The 10,505-nt window shown below is 50.1% G+C and overlaps 1 protein-coding gene and 1 long non-coding RNA gene across 2 annotated transcripts; one reads left to right on the forward strand and one right to left on the reverse strand.

Annotated features, from left to right (window-relative positions):
* Window positions 1-851: 851 nt before the first annotated feature.
* Window positions 852-4,131, reverse strand: LOC125688594 (uncharacterized). The gene is made up of 2 exons (XR_007374799.1): window positions 3,935-4,131; window positions 852-1,633 (listed from the first exon to the last, which is right to left on the reverse strand). It is a non-coding gene; the product is annotated as an uncharacterized LOC125688594 (long non-coding RNA).
* A 1,586-nt stretch (window positions 4,132-5,717) lies between these two features.
* Window positions 5,718-9,775, forward strand: LGALSL (galectin like). The gene is made up of 5 exons (XM_048934755.1): window positions 5,718-6,047; window positions 6,233-6,304; window positions 6,450-6,538; window positions 6,938-7,115; window positions 9,629-9,775. The coding sequence occupies exons 1-5, from the start codon at window positions 6,015-6,017 to the stop codon at window positions 9,770-9,772; spliced, it is 516 nt and encodes a 171-aa protein (XP_048790712.1). The 5' UTR covers window positions 5,718-6,014; the 3' UTR covers window positions 9,773-9,775.
* Window positions 9,776-10,505: the final 730 nt, after the last annotated feature.

The raw sequence follows: 10,505 nt of genomic DNA on the forward strand, positions 1-10,505 counted from the left end.
GACGCAGCCACAGAGATGGAAGAGCAATTCGGAGTCATTTAGTGTCTTCCCTTGGAAAGTACTTTTCAGTAAGATGGAACAACTGTACTGAATCAACATAATGAAGATCCTTGCTGTACCACCCTTTATCTTTCAGAACTCTACAAATAAACATGTTTAAAACCACAGATCTGCAAGGTAAAAATGCTAAGTGATCGCATAGTTCCATAGGGTAAAATATCCCTCATGTTGCAATGCCAAGATACAGGTCTGTGTATGCATGCATGGGTGTATGCGTGCAAGCACACGTTACTTGTGACTCACTGGTTCATAGCACCCATGCCTGACAGAAAGGCTCAAAAATTCTCAAGCACCTTAAACTTTTGGGGAAACGGACAACAGTGCTGGAGAGCCACACTCCATCAGTGCCCTTGGTGAGGGAAAGGCCACTGGCACCTCATGGCTGCACCATCAAAGGCCAACATCAGAGATCCCTTGGACAGAACAGAAGGAAACCAGGCTTTGCTGGCTGCATGGCTGGTGGCATGGTTTGCTGCTCTCCCTGCAGTGTCACAGTGCCTCTGTTGCACCTGGAACCTGAGCCATCCTGATCTGGAGGGTTTGGAGGCTCTCGCCCAGCTCCAGCACTGACTGGCTAAGCCAGCCACTTCCCCCTGCACCTCTGCTTCCTCATCTTTGAAATGAGAATTATGACCTCTGTAAGACACTTTCATGTCCACATATGGAGCGTGCTGTGGCAAACAGACCTGTTCTCTCTATTTTAAATACCAGCTAATGTATTACCGTGTTGGTCTTTTTCCTTTTGTTTATTCACACTTGTTATTAAAAATGGAAATCAATGGACTACCTTGAAAGAAAAAAAAAGGCACAAACAAATGCTTTGGATCCGCCTCCTCTTGTAAAGATAATTATGGGAGAGAAAGCAATTTTGAAACAATGGATGGCAAAGTGCAATGCTCAGAAACTATAGGGCACAATGTATTTCTCCAAGGCTACCACTGAAATCCACCCCACGGTTCACTGTTGCAATATTCCTGTTCTCTTCCCTTTTCCGAGCCATGTACAAAACTTGCTTCCCAAATAAATTATTTAGCCCCTGACTGCTGCAATGCACAGCAGGACGCCTGTCAGAGCAAAGTGTTACTAATGGAGGATACCACACATGATCCAAAAGGGAAGATAAGTTCAGACTGCTGCAACGCCTTACTGAGAATACAGCAGGGGCAGTGAAACCCTTGCTCGATCAGCCACCCAGAGACACTGCAAAACCACACAGCACAAAGCAGAGTGTCTGTCTGTCTGTCCGTGCCTTCTCAGGAACAGCCTTCTTGTGCCAACAGCTGTGCCAAGTGAACTGGGATCACTCAAAGGCTCTGTTAGAGGATTGCAGGGCAGCCATCAGTCTCGTCTGTTCATTCAGACTTCTGGGACTAGGTCAGATGCTGACTCTGCTCCTCATGCACCCAAAGCAGCACACTGGTTTGGACCACCCAGTTACATCCAGCAAATCCACGGGGGCACTGCCCTGCCCACAAGCTCACAATTTGCTTTGCATAAAACTTTAACTGCTGGGGCTGGCAGTTAAAGTGTAAAGATGTGATTCTCACGTTCCAGGTTTCATTTGCAGAAAGCTCTGTAAAAACAGGATTAATAAGATGGGTCTATTGACTTATAAATGAACAACACTTTCTGTGGTGCCTCTAAAATAGTCAACAGCCCCCGCCCAGTCCTGCAGACCATGCAAAGTAACAGGAAGTCTCTTTGAGATAGAGCAGTCACAAATAATTTAAAACACACAAAGAAAGGCCTTCTGACATGCTGATACTTATGGGTAAAAGCCCCTTAGCAGACTTCTTCCACGTCCCCTGGAAGATGTGATGAGGATCATATGGATGATGATGTTCATATGGATCATGTTCATGAAGTGAACATGTGAGGGCACTTTAAATTCATGGGGTTGTCTTGGAAATGATGACATTTTAAAATACATATGCAATGCTCCTTTCTGATGTTAGATTTCAGTTGTAGGAAAAACAGCCAATTCTCAAACTGCTTCCCAGGTTCAGAAGATAAGAAAAAAAAAATAGCACGAATGAAAATTAAAAGCCAAGCATTTGGGAAATGGCAAAGAACTCAAAACTGAAACTGAAAGAAAAAAAGAGCTGACACCATGAGATTGGTGATAAAACAGCTGAGTGCAGATAACACCAAGGAAGCACAGGACACAGCAGGAAAGACCAGCCTCCGAGTCACACAAACACAATGTCCTGTGGGGATGCTTCCAGCTCCTGCTGCGCCTCACAGCATTAGCTCTGCCTGCCTCTGTTTGGACATTGATTCTCTGTAGAAAAGCAGAAAAACCTTGAATGTGAATAGCCTTCAACCCACAGCCAAGCTCTTATCTGACATACCTTTATGTATGTACCTTGGTTCCTGGTGCAGAATCCAGTAAACAGTCTGCAAGATAAATACTGCTGATAGACACAAGCTCTGCACCAGGGCACAGCAGTTGTGCGCAATCAAATGACTCACTTGGGCCAATCTCCTTAAACACCGGTTTACTTGATCTCTGTTACTGAGAGGCCCAGAAAACTGAGTTTTCCATTGGACTTGTGCACAGCAAGAGACTTGAAGGGCAAGGCTCAGAGCAGAATAATTCAGGAATTGACAAGAAGCAAGAAAGCCACACAAAATAAATGCCACGTTTTAACTTAAAGCTGTGAAATGATCTGTATAAACAGCAGACACTATGGACAGCCAGCTGAAAAGCGGTGCTGCTCCTGGTCCTGGATTTCCTCCTACATCCACAAAGATGTGACGGCATTAACCTGTGAAAATGCATGGGTGTTTCACACGCCCTCCCTGCACTGTCTGAACTGATAACTGTCATCTGTGCTTCCTGTAGGTGAGCATGAGAGGGCAGGTTTATGAACATTGCTGCAGGGATGTGGCACCTTGCACTTCAGGCTCAATAAGCAGTGCCAGGGGAATCTCTTTGGGTCTCTTTGATGCTGCATGGCAAGAGAAGCCCCATGTCTCCCACTCTGCTCTCCAGCCCATTGCTGGCTTCCACCAAGACCCATCCTCTTCCAAGCTCTGCCCTGGGCTCCTGCATAGGCAAATTTACACAAGGTTGAGTTTGGATTCCAAGAACTCTGTCTGATAACTGCAGTGGCAAAGTCACCAAGCTCCCAAAAAAGTAACCCCTTATTTATCAGCACCGAGGTATTTCTGAAACGAGAAACCCCTCTGGACTGTTTTGCACTTGGCTCAAGCCACTGAATCAAACTCACTGCCAGACTCTCCTGTATCACGTTGCTCAGCTCTGAAAGACTCTTAGAAAAATGAGGACTTTGGTGCTGTGCCACCCAGAAACCAAAGGAAGCTTCCATGAAACCAGCAAACACCTCTTACCAACATTGTTAAAAAAACAAAGCAAATCAAAGAGGTTGTAAGAGGTTGTACAAGTCAGCCTATAAACCCAGGCGTGAGGAGAGCGGTGTCAGTGGTAATGGGGCAAGAAAGGCAGGGTAATTACACCACACCAAAATTGCAATCATGCTGCATTCCTTCTTGGTGAAGGCCAGCTGAGAATTAGATACACCTCTTTAAATCATCACAGGGAGTGGCTGCAAGATACAAGGTGCTGGGATTAAGATGATGTTCTGGGTTTGCCAGTTCTCAGCAATGGCTTTGGTGGCTGGGCTGGGCACATTATTAGCTGTTCCCAAATGGTATTCGCACCGTGCCACTTCTTTTTAATCTTTATACATTTCTAAGTATTTCAGGAGTGTCAGGTTCCTACTGAGCAAAAGGTTGCACAAGCCCTGAACTGGATGGCAATGCCTGCCCATGAAGGTTTTTGTATTTGGACAACAAGTCAGTCTCAGTGACACCTAAGTCGTAATTATTTCAGTGGAGCACAAATATTTACCACGTTGTCTCAGCTACCACCACCAGCCCTACAAGCTCAGCCCACGGCTGAGATGAGGTGGGCAGATCTCTTCAGCTGGAGAAAGCTTCCCTAGAAGAAGCCACAGCCATCACAGCAGCACTTGGGGGAAACGCCACTCTGGATGCCTCACTCATCCCTGGTTTCAACGTCCTGGGCTGCTACAGGATGAGAAGAGAACCTGGCATAGAAACAGAAGCACACAGACCAGTCAGTGCCTGAAAAACACAGCAAGGTCCTCCCCCCTCATAGCTTCACACCACAGGTTGTTCCAGGCATTCCTTCCAAGGCCAACAGAACAAACAAGGCATTTGTGCTCGCTTGTGGAAAATGCGCCAGAAAAGACAAACACGAGGCAAAGCAGCTAGCCAAATGGCCAAGTCCTGTCACTTAATTATTCCAAAATAAAAACAGTTACACAACAAAGACATAATAATAACGACCTCTCTTCTCGCAAGAACTCATGGCACAAAGGACAGGCTGGCCTGATTTTATGTCCTATAAACTTAATCTTATCCAGTGAAGTGGCTCTCTGTACAGCCGAGGAAAAGATGATGAGTTATGATAAGAGCTCTTTGGGCATCGTGCACCACTGTACACCAACTAAAGATGAAAAAGCATATGGAGCTTTCTCTTCGCTCTTAGGCCAGTCACAAAACAGCACAGTGCAGCTGAGGGCAGAGGTGAGCAGCTCAAGGGAGCTGACAAAGCCATCAGGTCTATACCTCTGGTTCCTCGCTGTGGTGAACTCACCAATGCAGCTGGCTCACCATGGAAAGCCAACCATTTCTCACGTGTTTTGGCTGTTTATGGATTCAGTCTCCTAGCTGTATTTGAGGAGAATCCATGTCCAATTTCCATGCAGTACGGCTGACACCCAATGTTTTGGCATGAAGAAAATGGTCTGGTGGTTTTCCAAGGCCAAGACCTCAGCCACAAGGATCCTGCTCTTGCGTGCCCAGCTGTGCTGGTACAGCTGAAGAAGCCAGGGCTTCCATACGTGACATCCAAAGAGACTTACGCGCAAACATAAGCTCTGATGAGGCACCTCCAGCTGGGCATCCGGAGATGAAAACATCCCCAAATTAGTGGACACTACTGAAAAAGTAACCAAGCATCCGCACAATTGCACAATCTTCACTTACTCTCAGTAGCTTTTATTTCTTGAATGGCATCACCTAGCGATTGGGAGCGTTTCCCAACAGATACGCTCGGTCATATTGAAACCCCAAGTATTGCAATGACTGAGCTTCTTCCACAGCACATTAGGAGTAATGAGTAATTAATCCTCACGGCGGCGGAGGGATGGACGGTGACATTCATCCACCTGGCCCGACGCGTACGGCGGGAGGCAGGAGGCACGTGCACGGTTCCGCGTCACGTCGCCAGAAGGTCGTTCACGCCTCCAAATCCTAAATGCGAGGAAGCCAGACCAGACCCTCACCCCCAGGGCCCTAAGCCCATCGGCTGCACCACCACGGCGCTCCTTCGGGACGCGTCACTCGCGCTGCGGTGAAGGCGAGGGACTCCTCATCCCGCCGCGTCTCTCCGCCGCGCCGTCCCACGCGGCTCAGGACTCAGGACCGCTCCGCCTCGGAGCGCTCCCCATCCCGAGGGGCGCGCGGCCCTCCCGCCGCCCCCTCCCCGCCACGGCCTCCCCCGGCCCGACGCCGCCCCCCGGCCGCCCCCTCTCCCCGCGGCTCCTCCTCGGCGGGGCCGAGACCCCGCGGGGCCGGGGCTGCGGCCGCCCCTCCCGCCCACCGCCGGCCGGGCCGCGCCGCGCCGCGGGGCAGAGCTGCGGAGCGGAGGAAGCCGCGGCATCCCCGCCCTGCCCGGCTCCCCGCAGGCCAGGGGCTGGGCTCTCCCCGCTCCCCGCCGGGCGAGGCAGCGCCGGCCACCTCCCCTTCTGCTCTTCCTCCTCCTCCTCCTCTCTGCCTTCCTACTTCTGCGCCGGCACCGCTCCGGCTCCGCCGCTGCCCCCCGAGCCGCCGGGCTTCCCCCGGAGCCCAGCCCTACCCCGCCGCCCCCTCCCCGTCCCCGGCGCCGCCGCCGCTCGCACAAGATGGCGGGGACCGTGGCCGAGCGGGACGCGCTGGTGAGTGCCGCCGCGGTGCGGGGCTGGGGGAGCGGCGGGCACCTGCGGCGCGGAGGCGGGTGCTGCCGCTGCCGTGCTGCTGCCGTGCTGCTGCCCGGGGCGCGCACCTGCGGAGGGGAGAGGCGGGGGGCCGGGAGGGGCCCTGCTGCCTCTGCCTGCCTCAGCGCTCTGCTTTCTACCTGCAGAAAATAGAGGACGGGCATTTAAACAACTCCCTGGGATCCCCGGTTCAGGCTGATGTGTACTTCCCTCGGCTGGTAATTTTTTTTTCTTGCTGCTTTCATTTTTGGACTGCTTTTAACAACCTCCCCCATTCCCACCTTCCCCCCCCCCCCCCCCCCCCCCAAACCCTCCCTCGTTCGGCTGCGCAACCGAGTGACCCGCCGCCCCTCTCCTTGACAGATCGTCCCCTTCTGTGGGCACATCAAAGGAGGGATGCGGCCGGGGAAGAAGATCCTGGTGATGGGCATCGTGGACCTCAACCCCGAGAGGTGAAACCCGCCGGGCCCGGCCGGGGGGGTGGGAGCCCACCCGCACGCACACACACACGGTCTCTCCTTTCTACAGAAGGATTATTTTTATCGCTTTAAATATAGCGTGCTGGTTTCTCCTTTGACCCATAGAGGGGGTATTTCTTTACCGGATCCCGTTTCCCAGCATTTCGCTTGAAGGAAAGGAGGACTCGCGCTGGATCACATAGGCACATATACATGCGGCACACGCACCTAGCTGTGTGCTGTAGCCGTGTCCTTTGCCCTGCACAGCTCTTTGGGCATTCCCTGCATGAGCTCTGTGCTGCTGACGGTTTCAGTGCGCTGAGAAACCAGCTGCGTTTGGGGTTTGCGTGCTGGTGTTCTGGCTGAATGAAAGCGGTTGTGTTTGCGTTGCAGCTTTGGCATCAGCCTGACCTGTGGGGAGTCGGAGGATCCTCCTGCGGATGTGGCCATCGAGCTGAAAGCTGTATTCACAGACAGGCAGTTCATCAGAAACTCGTGTGTAGCTGGAGAATGGGGAGAAGAGCAGTCGTCTATTCCTTACTTCCCATTTATACCGGACCAGCCTTTTCGGGTGAGTGCATGCCATCTCTGTTAGCATCCCCACACTTGCTTTTGGCTGCGGTGCTGATGGCCGAGTTGCTGCCATGGATCACACGCTGTGTTGTGCAGAGCCTGCTTCTGTGCTGCCTTGCACCTGCAGGCAGTTCCGATGGGGCCGTAAACACATCACAGGGTGTTATGACAAGTCGGAGGTTGTAATGCTGTGTGATGAAGCGTGCTTCCTGAGCTTAGTTTTATAGCTATAAATTAAAAAGTACCTCTATGTTATTACTGCATTTCAAGTTATTACTGGAGAATGTAAATACTCTGTGGGACTGCCGTGGGTTTGGATGATTTCTATAATGGACATAGTGTTTGCAGTTTAGCGCAGTTAATGAGGATCTTGTTCATCCTTTTCCTCCAGGGATGTTATGCAGAGGCTGGCCGTAGCCCTTTGTGTCAGCAGATTAAATAGCTGAGCGATAGTGGTATTCTTCTCTGAACCCTGGGATTAAGTCTCCTGCCAAATTTAAGCCTACAGTCACTTGGAAATAGCATACGTGGAAATCTCGTGTGCACGGGATGGACTGGGTTGACCTAGAAGCAGATTCCCATCTGTGGTGTTTATGGCTATGTGAAGATGTCTTTGCTAATCAGGACTAACAAAGTATGCAGCTGCAGAGGGCTGCTTCTCTCTTAGCAGTTTGACTACGTGAGAAAAAGGACTGCACGCCTTCTCTGTGCGGCTGACCCAGAAAAACCCTCCCACTCCCCCCCACCCCTCTTATGAAACCTTGCTGGCCCCTTTCCTTAGTGCCACCATTCTGACCAGCTGCCAAACTCTCGTAATCCTTCTTCTCCCCAAGATAATCTCCCCCAACCCCAAAAGCTCACCGTCTCTCCAGAGGCTTGGGCTTTCAGAGAGTGTTTATGACAGGTTTTGCTGCCTATTGGTTGCGCTCTACTTGCTTCTACGATCTCCCCCGTCACAGCTGGCAACACCCTTTGGTGCACGTGGGAAATGCGCTTAGCAGGGCGTGGAACCTTGGTCCTGCTTTGGCTAAGAGGGATGGGCTGCCTGCTGCCAAGGGAGTGACTGGGCACTGACAGGGCAGACAAATTGCCCTGAGTTCTGCAGGTGTCCTACTGATGACAGCTGGCACCAGAAGACAGCAGTATTTTTCATTTAGTGTGAGATACTGTAGGAGTTCTTCATATATTTTTTTTTTTCTTCCTTCTTATTTTTCCAAATGGAATTTGGGCTCCCAGTTACTTTGCATCTTTGATGGTCTCCTCAGTGACTAAGTTAAACAGGAGTATTTAAGTGCTCTTGCCAATTACCTGTGATCCTGTTCAATTATCATTTTGCTATGGCCCAGGGTGGATTGTAAGCAGCGTTGAGGCTAACCGTATCTTTTACATAACAAGGCCTGGGGCTGGATGCACCTGCAGTGACACCAGAGCTGCGTAACAGCAGCTTCCCTGCTAACGTGGTGCACTACCAGGTCCCCATGGGCAGTGTGCTTCTACTGCCCCAGTATGACATGCCCTGAGTCAGGTGTGCTTGGACTTGCTCAGTTTATCACTCACTTTGCTCCAGACTACCAGCCTCAGAAACAACCTGGGATTTACACATGGCTTCCATGCAGATTTTCTTCTCAGCCTCTCCGGACCTGGAGAAAAAGCCCATAGAAAAAGCTTGTTTGGTGCCTTCACGTCTTGTCTTCTTGATGGGGCAGCTCTATCAAAGCTTTACTGCAAGGCATCAAGCCACCCTTAATATCAGGAATCTCTGGCTTTATCCAGAATGAGTGGTCTAGTTCTTCTCCTTGTGGCTTTTCCAGATTATTTCTCCAGGGCTGTAGGATGAGAGATGAGCTTTATCTTTCCCTGGTGCAGTCTGTGCTTCTGGTGGCTGTCTGACTGTAATCAAGCTATCCTGTGCTACATCTCCCTCACTGCAGCCCCTAGTCCAACAGGCAGTTGGACTGTGTGCAGTCATCACAGCAAAAGCTTTTAGTTGCACAGCAGCTGTGTATGTGCAGTTCTGGTGTGTGGGAGGGGAGGGCAAACCTATCCCTCTCATGTTTGCTTTCTTCCACTGAATTAATGGCAGTGTGGAAAACATTGCAGAGGAAACTGCCCCCTCATTCTGCAGGGGGAAAAAAAACATCTGTAGCAAGGAATGCAAGATGTGGGTTGGATATACCTTTAATTAGCAGTTTGCTTCTGGCATTATTCACAGAGAGAAAACCTCCATGGTGCCAGCAGGACCATAATCTGCAGAGTTGTGCATCAGGGTTTGGGGCTTCTCCCCACCGTGACAGTGTGAGACTGGATTAACATCACTGAGAAGTGAGAGCAGATCCCTTGTAGTGGAACTGGGGTCGTGGGGGCAAAGTGGGCTCAGCTTTCTCTGTTACATGGCGTGCAAGTAGCAAGATGTGTAGCCGTACCAGTGCTGCATTAAAGGTGCTCTTTGCATCCTGTGAAAGATCTTCCCAGTTATGTTGTGAACATGGTTCATCATTTTATTTTTTACAGGTTGAGATACTTTGTGAGCATCCCCGTTTTAGAATATTTGTGGATGGACATCAGCTCTTTGATTTTTACCACCGTATTGAAACACTGTCAGCAATTGACACGATAAAGATAAATGGAGATCTTCAGCTTACAAAACTTGGCTGAACTTGTTAGAACTGTAGATTCCAAACCGGCTCAGGTGCCATCGTCTGTGTGGAGAAGTGACAGCCGGCTCTGGACACAACCATAGTAGGAAGGCTGTTCCTTCTCTGTGTGCAGTTCTTCACGCCTGTGCCGATGAACTGGGCTGTTGTCTAATTTAATGAAGAACATTGATGGTTAATAGACATCGAGCCATTTTTCTTTGATCAAAATAGCCCACTTGTGCTGGATAATCAATGGAATGGATTCGGAAAGACTTGCAGTCTCGTTTCAAATCTCACAGAAAGGCGATTTCTGAAACACAGCACTAAAATCAGTTACTGCACAGCAGTAGCAACAACAAAAAAAGGTTTTTCTTTTGCAAATATTGTTTCTGCACTGAAGTGGAGTAGTGTAGCACAACATAGGGCCACATGTTGACGTCCTTACCCGGGGCCTGAGCCTGGTTCCACGGAAATCAATGGCAAATCACTTTATTGGGGTACAATCAAACTGTTTAGTCCTTAGTCAAGCACAACTCCCATTGATTTCTATGGGATTTTTGCACATGCCCAGGGGCAAGATCTGCTGCTGGTGTTGATCAGCTAACCTCCATGGCTTGCAGTGGCATCCTGCTGATTGCTCCCAGCTGCTGATTTTGTCCAAGGACTGTGCAAAAAACTGAATGAGGGTATGAGGACACTAGCCTGTATATTTTAGTCAGGGTATTTGCATAGAATGTAGATTGTTACAAGTT

Source organism: Lagopus muta, chromosome 2, assembly GCF_023343835.1.
Source record: "Lagopus muta isolate bLagMut1 chromosome 2, bLagMut1 primary, whole genome shotgun sequence".
NCBI lineage: Eukaryota > Metazoa > Chordata > Aves > Galliformes > Phasianidae > Lagopus > Lagopus muta.

Excerpts from the sequence above, each read along its gene's own strand:
- LGALSL (XM_048934755.1), top strand. The coding sequence starts at position 6,015 with ATGGCGGGGACCGTGGCCGAGCGGGACGCGCTG. Across the intron at positions 6,048-6,232 it reads TGGCCGAGCGGGACGCGCTG|AAAATAGAGGACGGGCATTT; the intron begins GTGAGTGCCGCC and ends TTCTACCTGCAG. Across the intron at positions 6,305-6,449 it reads ATGTGTACTTCCCTCGGCTG|ATCGTCCCCTTCTGTGGGCA; the intron begins GTAATTTTTTTT and ends TCTCCTTGACAG.